General features: G+C 47.1%; 1 protein-coding gene across 4 annotated transcripts in view; it reads left to right on the top strand.

Moving 5' to 3' along the window:
* The window catches only part of MED12 (mediator complex subunit 12), a 96,656-nt gene that overhangs the window by 69,386 nt on the left and 3,924 nt on the right, over window positions 1–23,346 (top strand). For 3 of the 4 annotated variants that reach the window (XM_040442342.1, XM_040442340.1, XM_040442339.1), the window contains exons 31-39: window positions 48–159; window positions 2,479–2,568; window positions 3,301–3,410; window positions 5,372–5,507; window positions 5,979–6,140; window positions 13,768–14,145; window positions 14,301–14,445; window positions 17,427–17,620; window positions 17,697–17,774. In XM_040442342.1, coding sequence (XP_040298276.1) covers window positions 48–159; window positions 2,479–2,568; window positions 3,301–3,410; window positions 5,372–5,507; window positions 5,979–6,140; window positions 13,768–14,145; window positions 14,301–14,445; window positions 17,427–17,620; window positions 17,697–17,774 — 1,405 coding nt within the window. The remainder of the gene's footprint in view (window positions 1–47; window positions 160–2,478; window positions 2,569–3,300; window positions 3,411–5,371; window positions 5,508–5,978; window positions 6,141–13,767; window positions 14,146–14,300; window positions 14,446–17,426; window positions 17,621–17,696; window positions 17,775–23,346) is intronic. The other variant, XM_040442341.1, reaches the window with a different exon arrangement.

Genomic DNA, 23,346 nt, shown 5'->3' with positions numbered 1-23,346 from the left:
ATTACTTGGGTTTTACAATATTGCATTTTCCCATTCTTTCTTGCCAGTATGTCTCTACTCAGTCAGCAGCCATTTTTATCATTGGTGTTAACCTGCTTAAAGGGGCAGGATGAACAGAGGGAGGGACTTTTGACTTCTTTGTACAGTCAGGTGCAGCAGGTAAGTGATCATGATAAAGCAGTCTTTTCTACATTTTGATGGTGATTGAACCTTGTTTCCCGCGTTCTCCTATTTGAATGGAGCAGTGGTCGTGTATGCACTGGAAAACAAACTACCTGGTTCTAAAACCATAGTTGAGTAGAGTAGAGCTGGTACCATGCAGTAGAAAATGTGTTTTATTGATGAGCAAAACTAGTTTAGTAGGCCACCCTTTAAGGGTACTTTCACACTAGCGGCAGGACAGATCCGACAGGCTGTTCACCCTGTCGGATCCGTCCTGCCACTATTTTGCCATGCCGCCGGACCGCTGCTCCGTCCCCATTGTCTATAATGGGGACGGGGGCGGAGCTCCGACGCGGCACGGGGAAAGGCCGACTGACTTTTTTGTCCGACCGCCTCTCGCCGTGCACTGCCGTGCTGCGCCGGAGCTCCGTCCCCATTATAGTCATTGGGGATGGAGCGGTGGCACGGCAAAATAGTGTCAGGACGGATCAGACAGGGTGAACAGCCTGTCGGATCCGTCCTGCTGCTAGTGTGAAAGTACCCTAAAACTGTCTACCCATACTGTTCAATCTTCAAATTTTCTGTGTTGTTCTAATTTGTTGGGATATTGCTATGGTGGGTACAGCTTATCCATGTGAGTATACTGAGCATGGTATTTGCTTTATCCCCCAAACTCCATAAATACTTTTGTTCACTTGTTACTTTCTTTGCTGTTTGGTTGTTTTCACATTACGGGAATACTGATCCCGGGATTGTGGCAATGCTCATTACAGCACATGGATCCCAGTTTGTGAAACATTGATCTACATATATGGAACTTCTAGTCTAAGGGCTCATGCACACGACCGTTGCCGTTTTTGCGGTCTGCAAATTGCAGATCCACAAAACAGAGATACTGGCCGTGTGTGTTCCGCATTTTACCGAACGCCCTGCCTTCTATAGAACTGTCCTATCCTTGTCCATAAAAAGGACCAGAATAGGACATGTCCTTTTTTATTTATTTTTTTTGCAGGGCCGCAGAACGGACATACGGATGCGAACAGCACACACCCCCCCCCCCCTTCCCCATTGAAGTGAATGGGTCCACATCCGACCCGCAAAAAATGTGGATCTGATGCGGGCCAAAAATACGTTTGTGTGCATGAGCCCTAAGGGTAATGCCACATGTGGCATATACATAACAGATTTTTCACAGTGGATTTCTGTGGAGAATATCTTTATTGTTTATAGTAGCAGCAAAGTGAATTATTTTTTGTTTAAATCTCATCCACACTCTGCAGAAAGTTTTATCTGAGTACTTCACCCTTTGAAATCCACAGCAAAACTGCATCAGTCTGCATGCACCTCATGCGGATTCATCCCAGGTATTCTGTAGTGAAATATATCCCATGTGGACGTACCGTTAGGATGTTGTATATTACTCGAGTCATCTGACAAAATATATTCCACGTTTTCAAACAAGATCCTGGATCTAAAAACTTTTGTGATTGCATTTAATGAATGTAGTATTGCCACCCATTTGATAAAATGTATCTGTATAGCACCACCTGCTGTTTGTTATTTTGCCTATTTCTTCTTCCACCTCAGTAAAGTCACTGAGGTGGTCACACATGCTCAGTTCCATCATTCAACAGCCACCAGCCTTATCTACTGTTAGACGTTGCGACTGGGCTTATTCATATGACTTAGTGTTTTGTGGTCCGCAAACCACTGATCTGCACGCCACATCACAATGCAGTCTAATTAACTTCAATGGGTCCATTCTCCACATGTAGCAGCAAAGAACAGAATATGTCCTATCTTGTGCTGCCACACATAAAAGGGCATTTGTTTGCTTCTGCATCCGTGCGGCTGAGCCGCAAAAGATAGGGCATGTCCTATACTTTGCCACAACATGCAGAGCATGGAAAGATTGAAGTCAATGGGTCTGCACTTTGATGCAGCAAGCACATGTCCAGTAACCTTTTTTTTGCAGTTCCTCAGTTTGTAGGCTTAGTAGTGTGAATAAGCCCTTACAAGGAGAGAGCTGCAGCAGAAAGGGCACACCTCCTGAGAAAGGACATGACCCCCCAAAGAAAGTACACACACCCTCAAGCTGCCCTCTTGAAATAAATCTAGCAGAGCAGTTGGAGCAATGAATGGGGTAAAGCTTTGGATCCATCTAAGGTGCAGGGCTGGTTCTAGCTTTGTTAGAAAGAACCTGTGATGTACAAATGATGTCTGATTTTTATTTTTTACATTAAACATGGGATAACTCCTTTAAGCAGTTGATTAGTATACAGAATTCTTCTTATTTTTAAATGATATCTTTTTCAGATTGTTAGTAACTGGAGAGATGATCAGTATCAAGATGACTGTAAAACTCCTCAGCTTCTCCATGATGTATTGAAGCTCAGGCTGAACTTGGTGAGTAACTCTTTGACCATGTGTTGGTTTGATGAAACATGGATAGTGTTTCCATTTAAAAGTATGCATAACTTGAATAATAGCAGAGCGTAGTAAGAGGGTCATCTCCTCAGGTAGGACCTTAAGACTTATTTCCGTCTTATAATGTTATAGCTTATATAGGTGATATGTCATAACATTTTAAAGGGGGTTTTCTGAGAGTTTAGTATTAATGGCTTGAGCTCAGCATGGAGTCCTCCGACTCCCAGCAACCCCGCCAATCCCTTTTTTTTTTTTTTTTTAAAGGGACCACAGTACTGCAGTAAGAGCTGCACTCTTCTTAGGCCAGCAACATCATGTTCATTGGTCTCATGGCCTAAGCACAGCTCACTCTCATTCAAGAGAATGGGCCTGGGCTGCAATGCCGAGCACAGCCACTATACAATGTACCACACTGTGTTTAGTCTGCTGTGAGGAGGCCATAGCGCTCACCAGAGTTATGTGGCCTCTTCAAACATCTAATTGCTGGTGGTGCCAGGTGTCGGACCCTCACCGATCAGAAATTGATGACCTATCTGGAGGATCTGGTAGTTAGTGCTGTCAGTGCTGTGATTGCAATGATTTGTGTGTGGGCAAGCGGGAGGCGGGTGTCTGTTTATCAAAGGCCACCAGGTCGGTAGTCTTCCCTATTAGGGTCCAGGCCAGTATATGATTATGTAACCTACAACTGTTATGATTTTTTCTTCTTCTCAGGTTGGTGGAATGTTTGATACTGTTCAACGCAGCACTCTACAGACAACAGAGTGGGCAGTACTCCTCCTGGATATCATAAGCAGTGGCACCGTGGACATGCAGTCTAATAAGTAATTACCTTGTGTGCCTAATGAAATTGCAACTCATTCTTGCTCTCTACTTCTTTACACACACACAATGTGACTCTGGAGTTGCCACAAGTTCCTTGGCAAATTCTTCCACAGTAGATTTTGATTCATAAAGGTCCATTGCAGCTAGGATCATTAGGTTTCCTCTGCAATCTTTCCATGTTGCCTACCAAGCAGTAAAGAGATTAGGTTTCAGCCATGCTCCCAGTCAGTAAGTGCTGGTCTTGAAGACTCCATAACTCTGCAGGACTCGAATTCCACCTACACATTCCATAAGCCTTAAATGGGGGACCGGTCACCACAAAATGCAATCTGAAAGCACCGTGTTATAGAGCAGAAGAAGCTGAGCAGATTGAGGTCTATATTTTTGTAGGAAAACATTCAGTAAAACCTGTAATTTATACATTTACTCTTAGCTGTTCACAGGAGGGGGGAAAAAGCAATCCGTATAGGCAGAAGGTGTTAGCTGTCAGTCACTGATAACACCTGCCTGTACCGATAGCTCTTCACAGGAGGTGGAAAAAGCAAAGATATAAATGTATAAATTACAGGTTTTACTGAATCTTTTCCTACAAATCAGTCTGCTCAGCTTCTTCTGCTTTGTAACGTGGTGCTTTCAGATTGCATTGTATTTTGTGATGACAGGTCCTCTTTAAAGGGATTATGTCATGACATTTGAGGCCTATAACGTAAACATATGGCCAGGTCCCTACTAATAACCTGAATCCGAAACTGTCCTTATTAAATGTGCCTGTGGCTCTATTAGCACATAAAACAGGTTTTTATAACCTGTCATTGACCTACCTAAGGTGCCCAAGGGGACGTCGCTTCATACAGGGTGCCTGGCTGCAGCCATCTCCGTCTGGTGCCCAGCCCCGCCTTCCCACTAGAAATCGCCTCCCTCCCTTTCTACAGAGCCGCCTTCCTCACCTCAGCGCCGCCTCCGAAATCGTCCGCTCCCTCAGCCAGATCCCGTGTGGTTGTGAGAGGATGGCTGCAATAGGGCGGTCAAGGCAGGTTTGAGCAATGTGTGCTGGGCGGCGCATGCGCACTTCGCTCAACGAGGCCGCTGCCAGGAGTCCGCACCGGTGCATCAGTTTATACCTAGTGCGCACGCGCGGGATCTGGCTGAGGGAGCGGACGATTTCGGAGGTGGTGCTGAAGTGAGGGAGGCGGCGCTGAGGTGAGGAAGGCGGCGCTATAGAAAGGGAGGGCGGCGATTTCTAGTGGGAAGGCGGCACTGGGCACCAGACGGAGATGGCTGCAGCCGGGCACCCTGTATGAAGCGACGTCCCCTTGGGCACCTTAGGTAGGTCAATGACAGGTTATAAAAACCTGTTTTATGTGCTAATAGAGCCACAGGCAGATTTAATGAGGACCGTTTCGGATTCAGGTTATTAGTACGGACCTGCCCATATGTTTAGGTTATAGGCCTCAAATCTCATGACAGAATCCCTTTAAGCCATACTCTTATTAGTTTGATAAGAATTTAGCTGTAATGGGTGTTTATAAGATCATGAGATCACAAAGATAAGGTTTCACATGAGCAGTCAGCTGACAGAACTCAGAAGGGATAGTTTGCAAACAGACTGATCTTTTAACCACATGTATCACAAAAACTGCCAATTTTTTTTAAGACCAATTGGAAAAAAATATTTTTTTTTTAGCTCAAAATGAGTAAAATCCAACCATAAACAATTACCCCGAAGGTGTCCATGGCCTTTTACTCCAAAGAGTATTAAAATTATTTGCCATATCGACATTTTATGCCATAAATACGACATTACTGACTCACTTTTACCCATAAATGTGCACATCTAAAAAACCCAAAAAATTTCTGAAAATGTATGTCTAACTGTAAAATTTTAAGTTCGAAGTTGTTCTGCCATTTTCTGTGAAAAAATTCTTTAACTGTGTAGCTCTGACAACTCTTTACTTTTCAGTGAGCTCTTCACCACTGTTCTGGATATGTTGAGTGTGCTGATTAATGGAACTTTGGCTGCTGATATGTCCAGTATCTCACAAGGCAGCATGGAGGAGAACAAAAGGGCATATATGAATTTAGTGAAAAAGCTCCGGGTAAGTGTGTGTTTTTTATTTTTTTTGCTTCCTTTGCAGGTTCTTAATGACTTGCTGCTGTGCAAGTTTCTTTTTGGTTAAGGCTACTTTCACACTAGCAGTAGGACGGATCCAACAGGCTGTTCACCCTGTCGGATCCGTCCTGCCGCTATTTCGTCGCACCGCCGTTCCGTCCCCATTGACTATATTGGGGAGGGGGGCGGAGCTCCGGCACAGCACGGCAGTGTGCGGTGAGAGGCCGCCGGACTAAAAGTACTGCGTATCCGACTTTTTAGTCCGACGGCCTACTGCCGCGCTGAGCCGGAGCTCCGCCCCCGTCCCCATTATAGTCAATGGGGACGGAGGGGCTGTCCAACGAAATAGCGGCAGGACGGATCCGACAGGGTGAACAGCCTGTCGGATCCGTCCTGCCGCTAATGTGAAAGTACCCTAACTTACGCATATCTCACTTTTTATTTTGTCTTACTGCAGAAAGAATTAGGTGACCGTCAGTCGGAGAGCTTGGAGAAAGTACGCCAGCTGTTGCCTTTACCAAAGCAGACGCGGGACGTAATAACTTGTGAACCTCAGGGATCTCTTATTGACACCAAAGGAAACAAGATAGCTGGCTTTGACTCTATCTTCAAGAAGGAGGTGAATAATATTGCTAAACATTCAGTGAAAAAAACACCTGGAAACAAAAATGAGGTGGATGTTGTATAACTTACATATTGTCTCATGTTTTTACAGACTTTGACTGCCTTATTTTTATTTTGATGTGGAACTATTCTTAACCCCTTAATGACCGATCCAGTTGTATTTTTTTTTTTCCTCCTCACCTCACCTTCCAAGAGCCATAAGAGTTTTTAAAAATTTTCATTCACACATCCTTATTTTTTTGCAGGACAAGCTGCAGTTATTGGTACCATGTTGGGGTACATACAGCTTTTTGATTGCTTTTTATTCAATTTTTTAGGGGCAAGGTGACTAAAAATGGCAAATTGAACTTTTTCTCGTGAATGGCATTGGGGGACACAGCACCATGGGTATATGCCCAGCTGCCACTAGGAGGCTGACACTAGAAAGAAAAAGTGTTGGCTCCACCTAGATGCGCTATACCCTCTGCACAGACCCTAAACTAACCAGTTTTAGTCTAGTGTCCGTAGGAGGCAGACATGACCTGCTCTGTTTTTTGCTGCTTTTTGTTTTTTATTTTATTCATTTTTCTCTTCTGCAGGTCTCTGCCTGCTGCAGGATGGGGCTCCATCGTGGATATCCACTTTAGTTGCATCCCCTACGTATGCGTACTCTGAGTACCTCGCCGGTCACCCAGTCCCCCATTACTGCATCCGCAGTGGCATGCCAGCAATCCCACATGTGTGCGAGTTTGCCGAAGGGGTGACCCTGCGGTGCCTGAAGACACCGGACGATGAGTATTCTCCCCTGCATCCCTGTCCCATGGGGTTTAGGGTTAGTTCCCCTCTTTTGGCCAAGGGGTGGGTACTTTATCGGGGGGCCTGAGGAGGTTCCCCTTGTTTAAACCTGTTCTGTTCTTTGGAGGGGGGGGAGAATTCTCCACACTTGTGGGGGGGGCCCCTTTTTTCTTTCCTCTCTTGGGTTACCTTCCTCCCTGGCCTCCTATGCCTCTCCCTGGCCTTCCCTTCTACTTTAGCCCCCGGCTTCTGCCTGGGACTAGGTCGCATCTTTCCTGCCCTGTCCTCGGGCCCCAGGTGCCCCTTTTGCCCAATATTTTCCACTCCCTGAGCGTCGCTTCTCCTCAGGAGACCCCCCACACCTGTTTTTCCTTTTCCGAAGGGGTCCCGCCGTTGGCGCACTTTTTTTCCGGTCACTTCCCGATCTTTTTTCTTGGCCTCTCCCTGCTTCTCTCGGCTCTTGGGAGGGGTCTCCTCACCTCCTATCCCTGTCCAACGTGGGCTTTTGCACTGTGGGCAGAGTTTGCACTTATCTCCTGCTTCAAAAAACAAAGGGGCCTTCATCTTGCCAGGATCTCTTCTGCAGCCTTCCTGTATGCTTCTGCGGCTGCTGCAGCACTTCTTTAGGGACACAGCACCTGAGGTCTGGTAGGACAGCCTCTGTCTGGCTGCTTTTCTTTTTTTCAGGCTCCCACTCAGCCCTCATGTCCTCTTCCAGAGAAGACTCCCATCCCCTCGGGGTCGCCACTTATTATATGCGCGTCCATTGTAATAAAAAGTTGCCATGCGGTCAGCCTGAACCTGTTTGTGCATTGCCTTGCCGCCAGACCCTCTCAGGATGCCTTGACCACCCCTTCTGTGTCGGTTCCTCCTGAATGGGCTTCTTTCCTGTCCCAAGCCATAGGGAACCTTGCCCGACTCTCCCAATCAATGGTTGAGTCGCGGGACCGCTTGCCTGCCCAAATTGTGTCCGCCTCTGCCCCTCCCAGGGGCTCCTACGCGGAAGGGGCACGCTCACGTTCAGACACCAGGTCCCGCAAGCAACTTCAGGTTGTCATAACCATGTCCCGCCCCTCGGGTCACTCCCAGGACAGGTCTGAGGCTGGTGACGAATCCTCCCCTGCCGCACATTCCGCCGCCTTGGGGGACACTTCTGACTCTGATTCCGAATCTGAGCAGAGCACAGCCCTGTCTGCAGGATATCGTCAGGGAAGTTAGGGAAGCTCTCCACGTGCAGAAAGACCCCTCCTCCTCGGCTCAGGAATCCGTATCATTCCGCCGTTGTAGGCGCCCAGCTTTGGTTTTGCCTAACCATGCGGACATGGACGCACTCCTGGCCAAGGAGTGGCTTCACACGGATAGGCGTCTTCAGTCTGCCAAGAGTTCGGACGTTTATTACTATGTGGTCTGTCCCTCCTCAGTTAGATCCACAGGTGGCCCGACTTGCTAAGGCTACCACCCTTCCTTTGGCCGATCTGTTGGACAAGAAGATAGACTCCCTGTCCAAGTCTGCATTTGTAGCAGCAGGTTCCGCTATCCATCCCGCCTTTGCTGCATCTTGGGTGACAGAAGCATGTGCATGGGCCAAACAGCTTGTCCGGTTCTTACCCCTGGATTCTACTCAGGGGGAGCCCCATCTCATTGCCCCTCATCTTCTCCAGGCATCCCGGTATCCCTGGAATCATCACGCCGCTCTAACAGGGCGGCCGCTCACTCTGTGGCCATCCGCTGCACGGTTTGGCTTTGTGCCTGGGCAGCTGATGCCACCCCCAAAAAGGCTCTTATATCTCTCCCCTTCCTGGGTGGCAGGCTTTTTGGGAAACGTTTGGAGGAGCTGATTTCTGAGGCCACAGGTGGGAAAAGTTCCCTCCTGCCCCAGAACCGTCCTTCCTTCAAGGCCAAACCCTCCTGGCACGCCCGCCCTAAACCTTCCAAACCCCAGTTTGCAATGCTGTTATCTGCATGACTGGTTTCCCCCGCTCGAGTCGGGGGTTGTTTGCTCTCTTTTCAGGATCAATGGAGCGCGAGCATGGACGATGCCTGGGTTCTGGAGGTAGTTTCCTCCGGATACAAGATAGAATTCGCCGCCCTTCCCTCAGGTCGGGTCTTCCAGTCGTTGCCGCCCAGGTCCCCCTCCCGGGTGGCTGCTTTTTTTCAGGCCATTCATTCCCTTCATACGCACGGAGTGATTGTTCCTGTCCTGACCTCGGAACGTTTTCAGGGGTTTTACTCAAACTTCTTCACTGTTCCCAAGAAGGACAGTTCTCTTCGCCCCATTTTGGATCTGAAGGCGCTCTATTATTTCGTCCATGTCTGCCACTTTCGCATGGAGTCCCTCAGGTCGGTGATTTCTTCCCTCGAGGTGGGCGAGTTTCTGTTGCCCATCAACATCCGAGATGCTTATCTGCATGTCCCAATAGCTCTGTCTCATCAGAGGTACCTTCGCTTCACGGTAGGTTCTCTTCATTTTCAATTCGTGCCATTGCCCTTCGGCCTGGCGTCTGCCCCGAGGGTCTTTACCAAGCTATTGGCTCCCCTCGTCGCACTTCTCCGTGCCAGGGTAGTTGCAGTAATACCATACCTGGACGATCTTCTGGTGAAGGCCCCATCCCGGGAGGACAACCTGTCCAGCCTCCACATCACCCTGTCCGTGCTGTCCCAGTTCGGCTGGCTGGTGGGGATGGAATTCCTAGGCATGGTCCTCGACACTCGCCTTGGCCAAGTGTTCCTTCCTCAGGACAAGGTAGTGGCTGTCCTAGCGATATGCCCCCATTGTCTAAGATGGGATAACCCCTTTAAATGACTGGGATCGCTTTTCTCTCATATCCAGGTCATTGCAGTTGGGTGTCTGCTGTATTATACAGCCGGCACCGGATGCATATGGATTTTGTCCTCCTTTAATCAGAGTTGAATAGATTGGCAAGGCTTATCCCTAGAAAGTATTTATCACTTATTCGGTCTCTGTATACTTTCATGCAGCTGATCGCATGCCATCTAAATAGGTGACCACTGCAGCCAATCACTAGCTTCAAGACTAGTTCCATACATACTGAGGATGGTGTTTGGTTGCAGCAGTTGGACTTGTGAGGATTAAAGCATTCCTTGCCATTTGACGAAAAATATACAGCGGGCAAACACTTTCAACAAGATTTTTCCTTACTGGGCCTCTTTCATACATCCATGACATCTGTCATGGATGTCAAGATGGTCAGTGTTTCATTTATGAATATGTCCTTGAAGGATCTGTGTTTGGTCCTTGTGTCTGTTTTTAGCCTTCTGTGTGTCATCCGTATTCCACAAAAACTGCTAAGCTGAAAATTAGTTTCCAGAGCGTCTCCTACCAATGACCCGTGAAAACTACTGGCAGAACATGGATGCCATCTGTGTTGTCAGTGGTTTTCACAGACCCATAGACTTCAGTTGGCATATTTGGTTCTAAATAGTGCATGTTACTGTGGTTTTTCCACTGACCCATAAACACATTAAAATCAAAGGGAATATGTGGTGTTCATGGAGAAAACGGCACACGTCTGAGTCTCTGACATGTGAAATAGGCCTTCCTTACAGCAGAACAGCAAATACGGTTGCAAGAAAAAGGGGATCTTTTGGAATTACTTGGATTTCTGCATTGTTTACTAATAAAATGTGATTTGATTGTTATCCAAGTCACAATTCTAGACAAAAACAGTATAAGGCTACGTTCACATCACCGTTCTGGCTTTCCGTTCTCCTGCTCCGTCTAGGAGCATGCAGGACTTTTGTCTCCGCTTAAAAATCATCTTCTGAGCGGAAACATAACGGACCCCATTATAATCTATGGGGTCCTAAGGGCTCCGTTTGACTCAGTTTGGCGTCAGTTATGTGCCTTTTCCGTCCTTTCCGTTCTCCTGCTCCTAGACGAAGAAGGAGAACGGAAAGGCTGAACGGTGATGTGAACGTAGCCTAACTAAAATACACAATCAGTTGTACTGTTCATGTTTTTTAGTTAGCAAATTGAGTGAACGTAATACACACTAACTAATCTTTCTTGAGAAGAAAATATTTGTGAGTAACCAGGCTTTGTGTGCCTTTAATAAGCAAAGCATCTGTGAAACTTAATCTCATCTTCTTTATTGAAAAACCTTTTGCTAATTAGCTCTTGGAGAAGTCATTAACCTGCAAATGTTCACGTACTTTTCCTCTTTGCACTGTGGATCTTTACCCAATGTGCTCAAAAAGACATGATCAGGACAATTGTGTGTGTTATCACACATAAATCACAATTATAGACAATCAGATCACATTTCCTTAGTAATCAATACAGAAATCTAAAATGGTTCACATTTTTTGTGCAACTGTAGATCTAAGCTGGCTACAGCTACATGGTTTTGAGAGAGAGGCATGGATATAAAGTGGATATAAAAAGTCTACACACCCCTGTTAAAATGTCAGGTTTTGTGATGTAAATAAATGAGACAAAGATAAATCATTTCAGAACTTTTTCCACCTTTAATGTGACCTATAAACTGTACAACACAATTGAAAAACAAACTGAAATCTTTTAGGTAGAGGGAAGAAACAATATAAAAATAAAATAATATTGTTGCATAAGTGTGCACATCCTTAAACTAATACTTTGTTGAAGCACCTTTTGATTTGATTACAGCACTCAGTCTTTTTGGGTATGAGCGTTTTAGCATGGCACATTTTGACTTGGCAAGATTTGCCCACTCTTCTTGGCAAAAACACTCCAAATCGGTCAGATTGCAAGGGCATCTCCCGTGCACAGCCCTCTTCAGATCACACCAAAGATTTTCAATCGGATTCAGGTCTTGGCCATTCCAAAACGTTAATCTTCTTCTGGTGAAGCTAATCCTTTGTTGATTTGGATGTATGCTTTGGGTTGTTGTCATGCTGAAAGATGAAGCTCCTCTTCATGTTCTGTGCTTTCTAGCAGAAGCCTGAAGGTTTTGTGCCAATATTGACTGGTATTTGGAACTGTTCATAATTCCCTCTAGCTTAACTAAGGCCCCAGTTCCAGCTGAAGAAAAACAGCCCCGAAGCATGATGCTGCCACCACCATGCTTCACTGTGGGTATGGTGTTCTTTTAATGATGTGCAGTGTTGTTTTTTCGCCAAACATATCTTTTGGAATTATGGCCAAAAAGTTCAACCTTGGTTTCATCAGACCATAACACCTTATCCCACATGCTTTTGGGAGACTTCAGATGTGTTTTTGCAAAATGTAGCCTGGCTTGGATGTTTTTCTTCATAAGAAAAGGCTTTCGTCTTGCCACTCTACCCCATAGCCCAGATATATGAAGAATACGGGAGATTGTTGTCACATGTACCACACAGCCAGTACTTGCCAGATATTCCTGCAGCTCCTTTAATGTTGCTGTAGGCCTCTTGGTAGCCTCCCAGACCAGTTTTCTTCTCGTCTTTTCATCAATTTTGGAGGGACGTCCAGTTCTTGGTAATGTCACTGTTGTGCCATATTTTCTCCACTTGATGATGACTGTCTTCACTGTGTTCCATGGTATATCTAATGCTTTGGAAATTCTTTTGTACCCTTCTCCTGACTGATACCTTTGAAAATGAGATCCCTCTGATGTTTTGGAAGCTCTCTGTGGACCATGGCTTTTGCTGTGGGATGTGACTAAAAGGAAAATTTCAGGAAAGACCAACTAGAGCAGCTGAACTTTTTGGGGTTAATCAGAGGCACTTTAAATGATGGCAGGTGTATGCTGACTCCTATTTAACATGATTTTTAATGTGATTGCTTAATTCTGAACACAGCTACATCCCGTTATAAGAGGGTGTGCACACTTATGAAACCACATTATTTTAGTTTATTTTGTTTTCTTCCCTCCACCTAAAAGATTTCAGTTTGTTTTTCAATTAAAACATTCGGTGTCGAGGGGTGGGGAGCAGCTAATGGCAGAGCCTCCCTAGCCTCACCCACGTATCTAGGGAGGCTCTTCCCCTCCTTCCATTGGCGCCCCCCTCCCACACACACCGGATGTTTTCATCTGTGTACAGGGAGACGCAGCGGTGCGGGGACCAGGAGGGGAGCGGGGTAAGTAGATTCCCTTTGAGGGGCTCGGCACATGGGGGGGCAGTTTATGATATTGGATAACCCCTTTAAAGCCTGGAGGAGGTAACATATGAAGTCTTTGTCATTCCTTACAACGTCAGTTATCTTAGTAGGGAAGACTTTTCTGTAGGTGAATGTTTTCTTTGGAATGTAAGACCTAGGCGCACAGGTTTACATGACAGTAAAACAAAACCAGTGACTCTACGTTATACTTTATGTAATGATATAAAGTGTACATTCTTTATACTAAAAATTCTGTGCTGTTTAATTTCCTAGCATATATTAAAAACGTCAGAGCCATTTGTTAAAGGGCATCAAATTACTTATTTTTTTCTGCATAGCTTTAAAGGTCAGATGATAAAATGCTGGCTGCCTGCAGCTGCCACTATAAATATGTATTATGTTAATTAGCTAAGAATTTGGGAAAGAGAGGCAGAACTACCACTAGGACTACTGTAAATATTAAAAATAACAGCAGTGATTTAGGTCAAAAGATCATTATGATAAGGATTGCCTTATAATCACAAATGGTTTCTTAGGTGCTTTTAGAAGTACACAGCAACCTAAAGACATGGAAGACCTTTATTTAACCTATATGAAAAGTTTGCAAAGACTTGAAACCTACATATGCCATATACCTGCAGAGTTTCAAACATTTCATCTGTAAACTTGCACAGAGCTGTAAAAAAGTGAAATCGACTAATTTCATTTTCAATTATTTTCTGTACATAATTCTTTACTGTAACTTTTTCTTTTTGAACTCCATTCACAGGGACTTCAAGTCTCTACTAAGCAGAAAATTTCCCCTTGGGATCTTTTTGAAGGTCTGAAACAATCTGCTCCTCTTTCCTGGGGATGGTTTGGTACTGTGCGTGTAGACAGACGAGTCTCAAGGTTGGAGGAGCAACAGAGATTACTTCTGTACCACACACACTTAAAGCCTAAGCCACGCACTTACTATTTGGAGCCATTGTCTCTTCCTCCTGAAGATGAGGAGCCACCAACCCCAACAAGTAGTGAGCCCGATAAGAAGCTGAGTGAGCCACTCAAAGTAGATAAGAGTGGAGGAACTTGCCCAGGTACCGGTGATGAGAGAAAGAAACCAGGCAAGAAAAACAAGAAGACTCGTCAACCAGCAAACAAAGGAGAGGTATAGACCATATGTCATTGAAAATATGCAACTATCATACTGTATTTCTTATTACAGACGAGCAGTAGGTATCAGATTCTTGTATGTTTGAAATGGAGTTGAAACGCCCTGTAAATATTTGCAGAATAAAATAATTATTTGTGTGTTTTATTCAGGAATATGGGATTGGTGGAGGACGCTCAATGCCTTATCCAATGGGAGTTTCGACTGACCTTCTGCACTCCCAAGGAGGGGGGTCCATGTCTCGATTGCCTTATGGAGCGCAGACAGTGTACGCTCAGAATCAACCCTTACCTCCTGGTGAGTTTTAAAGATTAGCCCTATTCATTCCATAATTTTACAGTGCCTACACTGTTGTGGGGTACAGTCAATGGTTGCGCTGGAACACTCACTGTACCATGACTAAGTATATATGTGGTTTTATATAGGTGCAATGATACACAAGTTCCAAAAAAACATTTTCTAAAACTAGTCCTCTTAGCACAGTATTGGCACAGTTTAAAGGCTATGTACACCTTTGGGGACAATTTTATTTATAATCGCATTTGTACCGATTTAGAGCTAAAAATTTATATGAAATTGGTCTTTATTAAAAGTATGGTGTCCTTTTTTCTGTACAGAAGCTGACATGCTCTTGTAGCACCCTTTGGATTTTCTGTCTTTTCCGTCAGACCAGGAACAGACAGGCTCCTTAACCCTGCTCTCTGACATTATAAACACTCATTATAGCTCAGTTTTTATCTTACTGATAAGAATGTGGCTTGGGGTACTTTCACACTAGCGTTTTTCTGTTCCGGCATAGTTCCGTCCTAGGGGATCTATACCAGAAAAGAACTGATCAGTTTTATCCCCATGCATACTGAATGGAGAGCATTCCGTTAGTTGGCATACGTTTTGCCGGATCTGGCAGGCAGTTCCGGCGATGGAACTGCTTGCAGGATCACTCTGCCGCAAGTGTGAAAGTAGCCTTAAATAAGTGTTTATGACCTCTCTGTAGTTTAGAGATCAGGTTTATTACACTGCGTGCAGAATTATTAGGCAAATGAGTATTTTGACCACATCATCCTCTTTATGCATGTTGTCTTACTCCAAGCTGTATAGGCTCGAAAGCCTACTACCAATTAAGCATATTAGGTGATGTGCATCTCTGTAATGAGAAGGGGTGTGGTCTAATGACATCAACACCCTATATTAGGTGTGCATAATTATTAGGCAACTTCCTTTCCTTTGGCAAAATGGGTCAAAAGAAGGACTTGACAGGCTCAGAAAAGTCAAAAATAGTGAGATATCTTGCAGAGGGATGCAGCACTCTTAAAATTGCAAAGCTTCTGAAGCGTGATCATCGAACAATCAAGCGTTTCATTCAAAATAGTCAACAGGGTCGCAAGAAGCGTGTGGAAAAACCAAGGCGCAAAATAACTGCCCATGAACTGAGAAAAGTCAAGCGTGCAGCTGCCAAGATGCCACTTGCCACCAGTTTGGCCATATTTCAGAGCTGCAACATCACTGGAGTGCCCAAAAGCACAAGGTGTGCAATACTCAGAGACATGGCCAAGGTAAGAAAGGCTGAAAGACGACCACCACTGAACAAGACACACAAGCTGAAACGTCAAGACTGGGCCAAGAAATATCTCAAGACTGATTTTTCTAAGGTTTTATGGACTGATGAAATGAGAGTGAGTCTTGATGGGCCAGATGGATGGGCCCGTGGCTGGATTGGTAAAGGGCAGAGAGCTCCAGTCCGACTCGGACGCCAGCAAGGTGGAGGTGGAGTACTGGTTTGGGCTGGTATCATCAAAGATGAGCTTGTGGGGCCTTTTCGGGTTGAGGATGGAGTCAAGCTCAACTCCCAGTCCTACTGCCAGTTTCTGGAAGACACCTTCTTCAAGCAGTGGTACAGGAAGAAGTCTGCATCCTTCAAGAAAAACATGATTTTCATGCAGGACAATGCTCCATCACACGCGTCCAAGTACTCCACAGTGTGGCTGGCAAGAAAAGGTATAAAAGAAGAAAATCTAATGACATGGCCTCCTTGTTCACCTGATCTGAACCCCATTGAGAACCTGTGGTCCATCATCAAATGTGAGATTTACAAGGAGGGAAAACAGTACACCTCTCTGAACAGTGTCTGGGAGGCTGTGGTTGCTGCTGCACGCAATGTTGATGGTGAACAGATCAAAACACTGACTGAATCCATGGATAGCAGGCTTTTGAGTGTCCTTGCAAAGAAAGGTGGCTATATTGGTCACTGATTTGTTTTTGTTTTGTTTTTGAATGTCAGAAATGTATATTTCTGAATGTTGAGATGTTATATTGGTTTCACTAGTAAAAATAAATAATTGAAATGGGTATATATTAGTTTTTTGTTAAGTTGCCTAATAATTATGCACAGTAATAGTCACCTGCACACACAGATATCCCCCTAAAATAGCTAAAACTAAAAACAATCTAAAAACTACTTCCAAAAATATTCAGCTTTGATATTAATGAGTTTTTTGGGTTCATTGAGAACATGGTTGTTGTTCAATAATAAAATTTAATCCTCAAAAATACAACTTGCCTAATAATTCTGCACTCCCTGTAGATGACTGGCACAAAGTGAAAGTACCAGTCACACAGCTAGAAAAACAGTTAACCCTTTGTGGCAGAACAGCTCAATAGTTTTAATAAAGGCCAATTGAAAAAATGATTATTAGCCAAAAATCAATAACGTGCAATCATAAAAAAAAAATGACTCCAAAGGTGTACATAGCCTTTAAAGGTCATCTTTTAGCAGATTTGTACCTATGAAACTGGCTGAACTATGGCCTGTGCACTTGGCAGCTGCAGACATCTGTGTTGTTCCTTTGTTCATACATGCTCGCATTACTGAGGAAAAATGAAGTTTTTATATATGCAAATGTGCAACAGGAGCATTGCCTTTACTCCTAGAGGCTCTGCTCTCTCAGCAACTGCCATATCCTCTCCACTTTGACAGGGCCAGACGCGATCACGTTTACACTGCCTGGCCCTCTCAACCAAAGTGCAGACAGAGTCTCTAGGTCTAAAGGCAACACCCCCGTTGCTCCTAGACGCTCACTTGCATGTGCTAAAACATAATTTTTCTCGGCAATGCGGGCACATAGGAATATGAGACCAACACAGATGCCTTCCGCTGCCAAGCGCACAGGTCAGCCAGTTTCATAGGTACAAATTTGCTGACAGATGCCTTTTTAAGATTGTAGCTGGCATACAGTCTGCTTTCATCAATTTCTCTCCAATGTTCTGACCTCTTGAAACAGGTGGTCCACGTCTGGACACATACCGTCCACCTCGCATGAATATGGTAAAGGTAGTTCAGGCTCGACCTCCTTATGGAGGTGGTGTTCCACCAGTTGTAGGAGGAATGATGGATCCATACAAGCCTATCATGTACAGACAGCAGCCTCCTATTCCCCAGGGTCAATTACTAAGGCAACACCTTCAGGCAAAATTGGTGAGTGATTTTTCAGGGTGTGTAAAATTTAAAAAAGTCTGCCACTGTATTTATATCTTGGTGTTCTCTCCCTCAGCAGACGCAGGGTATGATGACTCAACCTGTTCGACAAATGACACCAACTCCCCCATATGGATCTATGCAATCCTCCCAGGTATACATGGTTCATAATGTAGAATTCTGCCATCCATAATTTTATTTAATACCCTTTACAATTGTGAGAGTGGCTACAAAAGAGCAGGAGGCCAGACTTGAGGCAGCCCATTCAAAGGAAGCAGCAAGACTGGGCTCTTTTTCTGTCCTTCTCTTCCCAAGTCATATCGCAGTATTAAACAGTATAGATACTTTTGAGATGAAATAATTGATATTCAAGAGATTTTTTTCTTAACAGTTTATTGAACTGTACAAAAAACACACATAGAGAAGACAGTAAGTATGTGTTCAGCACACATCCGTTCTCAGGATCATGATGGTCCTACTGGTACAGCTGATCATGCTCAGAAAATGTTGCCTGTAGGACTGCACGCTGTATATACTTTTTCTGTTATAGAGGAATAGGATTTTTTTTTTTTAATCTCTTGAAAATTGCTTCGTTATCTTTGTTATCATTACTCTTTGTGGAAAAAAACATCCTACAAGAAAGAATGTGCCAATTAACATGTTATGAGAAGCCCTAATATAGATTTCTCGCTCTTCCTTGGGGGACACAGAAGACCTTGGGTATAGCTCTACTCCCTAGGAGGCGTGACACTAAGTGAAAACTGTTAAGCCCCTCCTCCACAGCTATACCCTCAGCCTGGAGAGAGAGACTGCCAGTTTTTGCTTAGTGTCCAAGGAGGCAAGAGACACTCCCTGCTTCGTAGGGCTGTTTTTTCCCTTCATTTTTTATTTTTTATTTTACTATTCACAGGGACAACAGAGACGCCTGGACCTCTCTGTTTCTCCCGGGGTCGAGCTGCGCCAGTGCCAGTCATCCGCACTGCTGCCTCCCCCACAGAAGACAAGGAGGACCAGGGCAGCCCAGCTCCCCTGCATCCCACCAGTGTAAGGGTCACCCACACGTCAAGCCCCTCTCCAGCTTCCTGCCACTGCGGTGCCAGTAGCTGAAGGGACGACCCTGCTGGAATGGACAGAGGGTGAAGACTTCAGGATGGTGAGAGTGGCTGTTCCAGCCTCCCCCCCCCCCCCCCCCACTTCTGCTCTCTGTTCACCCCCCCCCCCCCCCCCCCCCCCCCCCCAAGGCCTCCTCACCTGTCTAGCCTATGCTGTGGCAGTCACTTGGACAACCTACTCCAATTCACCGCAAGAGCAGACCCTGGGACAACATCAGGCACCCTACTACAGGCTGAGTGCCTTCATTCAGCCGCAGCAGGGGCATCCAGGCTACGATCGCAGGCAGGCAAGGCCTGCCGCAGCAACAAGCAGCCGTCACACTTTCACTGCCGGCCGGCATCGCGACGTCCGCACGCAGGGAATCGCGGCGTTCGCTCTCTCCTGCGGGGGTGGAAAGGTTCTCCCTTACTCTGCGGTGGCCGTATACTAATTGTGGAGGGTGGCTCGGCATTCAACTGTGTGATATGGAGTCGCTTCCTCTCATTTACAGCGCCGCAGACCGCCCCTCCCCCTTCTTACCGTCTCTATATTTGAATTGCGCGCGCGAACGGAGCATCGGCGGGGGCGGGGCTTCGCTTCCAGCTCCCCTCTCATTCCCGCCTTCCAATTCACCTCAAGAGCCTGGCCACCGCTGCTGCCTCTGCTCCTCTGTTGCCGTGACGTTGTTTGATCTCTATTGCCACTGCTGCTGCCCCCTGCATACAGGGTCCGCCACTGGCTGTGCTGCCCCCTGTTTCCTTGGATCCACCTGATTGGGCAAGATCCCTGTCCCAGGCCGTGGAAAGCCTCACTCATGTTGTGGGCCGCCTTGTAGACACACAGCCTGCCACGCAGTCTGCTACACCCCCTGTCGTATCCTCTGGGTCCGTTACTTCTGCCGACCCGTCTGGGTCCCTCGCTCCCAGTGATGCCTCCAGGGCCCGACACCTCCAGAAGCGCTCCAGGGCGGAGTGCGCGTCTTCCTCGGATGCGTCCCTATCTCCTCCGCGGGTGCGGACTCAGTCGGGTCCCTCCTCACAGGACATGCACTCTGATGGAGAATTGGTGGATTCGGATTGGGACATGGACTCGGCATTGCTGTCCGAGCTAGCCTCTGCTGTGGGCCATCTCATTACCAATATTCGCGACACCTTTAAAATTCACGACGACCCTCCCAGCACTGACAAGGCCGGTGTGTCCTTTTTCCGCCCCAAACAGGCGTCCATGGTTTTCCCCCTCCACGCCACTCTTCGGTGGTCTCTAAGGCTTGGACTCGCCCCGATGCCCGTTTTACCCCCCCCCCCCTAAGAAGTTGGATATCTGTTATCCCTTCCCAGCGGATTGCATCTCCACTTGGGGGTCTCCACCTAAGGTCAACCCTCCCGTGGCCCGCCTGTCTAAAAGCACGGCTATTCCTGTGGCGGACGGTTCCTCTCTTCAGTGCACTGAAGACCGTCGCATGGAATCCCTTACAAAAGCCATATTTGCTGCCTCCAGTTCAGCCCTCAGACCGGTCTTTGCTTCCGCCTGGGCCGGGAAGGTGGTCTCGGAATGGGCTTCCCAGCTCGACCAGGAACTTGATTCAGACGTCTCCCTTCAGGACCTCCGTTCTTTAGCCCAGCTCGTTGTTCAGGCAGGGAAATTCATTTGTGAGGCCTCACTTGATGCGGGTGCCCTCATTGCCCGTTCCTCTGCTCTGGCTGTCTCAGTCAGGAGAGAACTTTGGCTAAAAGTTTGGACGGCGGATGTCGCTTCCAAACGGTCTCTTGCTGGACTTCCCTTCGCGGGTTCCCGTTTATTCGGGGCCCGCTTGGACGAGATCATTTCTGAAGCCACGGGGGGAAAGAGCACCCATCTTCCCCAGCCCAGGACCAAGGGCGCCACTCGAGGCCGTCCTGATTTCTCTCGTTTTAGGTCCTCCCGCAGGTCCTCCGGCCCTCGACCCGCGACCCGTCCTTCCTTTAATCCCTCCCAGGATAGACGTTAAAAGCCCTTTTTTCAGACTCAACCCTCCTGGCGTAAGTCCCAATCTGCTCGTCCCTCCTCGGCCAAGCAGCCCTCCGCCTGAAGGTGCGCCCCCACCCACCCGCGTGGGGGGCCACCTCCTCCTTTTCAGGGACATCTGGCAGGCACACGTCTCTGACGCCTGGGCACTCAAGATTATGTCATCCGGATACAAAATCGAATTCGCGTCCCTCCCTCCGAATCGTTTCTTTCGGTCCCGTGTCCCGAGGGACCCCCAGTGTGCGGCCGCCTTTTCCGAAGCCATTCGCACCCTTCTGGACAAGGGAATGATTACTTCCTTCCAGGGCTGTGGAGTCGGAGTCAAGGAGTCGGAGTCGGGGGAAATTTTGGGTACCTGGAGTCTGAGTCGGCAAACAATGCACCGACTCCTACTAAATTTAGATTGGAATATAAAAAAAAAGCAAGTTTAAATGTCCCAATTCACAAAAAGTTATAATTAATGACTTCTCTACTGTAAGAATAAAGACCAATGCATGCAGTGCCTCACGTAACCGCAAAACGAACACGTTAAGTGACCGTGAAGAAGCATGCTTTTCATGTGCTTCACTATATGGCACGCAACGCACAATTAGGAGCTGCAATACTTATACTTTCCATAGTGTTGTGTTCTGCTTTTACAGGGAACGCAGCGTCCATGTGTAACCTAGCCTCTCACTGATAAGGGATTAAATAAATATGTTTTTTGCAGGACTAGAGAGTGAGACACTTGTATAAGTGAAGGGAATGGATAGCCAATAGTTCAAGACTGAAGCTGTAAACCATTGGAAAAACTGCTGTCATTTAGCTAAGGCTATAAAAACTTGTAAACTCCGATTGTTAGCTTAAACTTTAAACATGACTATGGGATTCTCCTAGGAAAATCATGTTTTAGAATAAATGCCCCTTCCTCGATCCTCCCACTGCCCTATCTTCAGCAGCAGATAAGCACACAAAGGAGAAAGCAGCTTCCCAGCCAGTAGTCCTGTGGTAGGTTGCGTTTCTTTCCCTCAAGGAATGTATAAAATACATTCGCATATTAATACAGAGGAGTCGGAGTCTCGGAGTCGGAAGTACATAAAACTGAGGAGTCTGAGTCGGAACATTTATCTACCGACTCCACAGCCCTGCTTCCTTCCTCCAAGGGACAGATTCAAGGGGTTCTACTCGAACCTTTTTGTGGTCCCCAAAAAGGAAGGCTCGGTGAGACCGATCTTGGACCTCAAACGGTTAGACCGGTTTCTCCGTATTCGCCGGTTCAGGATGGAGTCCCTCCGATCCGTGGTGGCTTCTCTGGAGAAAGGGGAGTTTATGTCATCTATCGACATCCAGGATGCTTACCTCCACGTCCCGATCGCTCGGTGTCACCAGCGTTTCCTTCGCTTTGCGGTGGGGAACGACCTCTACCCTCCCCTTTGGCCTGGCGACGGCTCCACGGGTGTTCACCAAGATCCTAGCCCCTGTCCTGGCCTTGCTCCGCCTCAGGGGTGTTTTTCTGCTTCCTTACTTGGACGACCTGCTCATCAAGGCACCCTCCTTTTCCCAGACGTCCACCAGCGTGGACCTCACGCTGCAAACCCTGGAGCGGTTCGGTTGGATTATCAACCTTCCCAAGTCTTCCTGGGGATGCTGTTGGATACAGAAGTGGCGGAGGTTCGTCTCCCGCCAGAAAAGCGTCTGACCCTTCACCGTTCGGTTTGGACCCTCCTTCTCCACCGCAGTTCGTCCTTCCGGTCCAGCATGCGGGTATTGGGACAGATGGTGTCCTGCTTCGAAGCGATTCCGTTCGCGCATTATCACTCCCGCATCTTCCAGACGGCAATCCTGTCTGCCTGGGACAAGTCCCCAGAGAGTCTGGACCGGCCCTTCCCCCTACCTCCCCATGTTCGGACCTCCTCCCTCTGGTGGTTACGGACCCCTCTCCAAGAGAAATTCCTTTTTGCCGATGATCTGGTAGGTGGTCGCCACCGACGCCAGTCTGCAGGGTTGGGGAGGGGTGTTTCCTCCCCGGTCCGTCCAGGGCACTTGGTTCCCATCGGAGTCCAAGCTGCCAATAAACATCCTGGAGCTGAGGGCGATTCTCCTATCGCTCCAGCACTGGACTCCCCTGCTAAGGGGCCATCCCGTCCGTGTCCAATCGGACAACGCCACAGCCGTGGCGTACATAAATCATCAAGGGGGCACTCGCAGTGCAGCGGCTATGCGGGAAGTGTCTCACATCCTCCGCTGGGCGGAAACTCATGTTCTGGCCCTGTCGGCAATTTACATCCCGGGGGTGGAAAACTGGGCGGCCGACTTCCTCAGCCGAACCACGATCAACCCGGGTGAGTGGTCTCTGCACCCCGACGTGTTCGAGTCCATTTGCCTTCGTTGGGGTCATCCGGATGTGGATCTCATGGCCTCCAGGTTCAACCACAAGCTCCCCACCTTCCTGTCCAGGTCCAAGGACCCGAGGGCGTACGGCGCCGACGCTCTCGTTCTTCCTTGGACGGAATTTTCCCTCCTGTATGTGTTTCCGCCCCTCCCCCTTCTGCCTCGAGTTCTCCGAAAAATCGAGACAGAGGGCATGCCTACGATCCTGATAGCCCCAGATTGGCCTCGGTATGCCGACCTGATGCTGCTTCTGGGAGACA

The sequence above is a fragment of the Bufo bufo genome, chromosome 8 (assembly GCF_905171765.1).
Source record: "Bufo bufo chromosome 8, aBufBuf1.1, whole genome shotgun sequence".
NCBI classification, from domain to species: domain Eukaryota; kingdom Metazoa; phylum Chordata; class Amphibia; order Anura; family Bufonidae; genus Bufo; species Bufo bufo.
The sequence above is the reverse complement of the archived record's forward strand: the minus strand, read 5'-3'. Positions and strand labels throughout refer to the sequence as shown.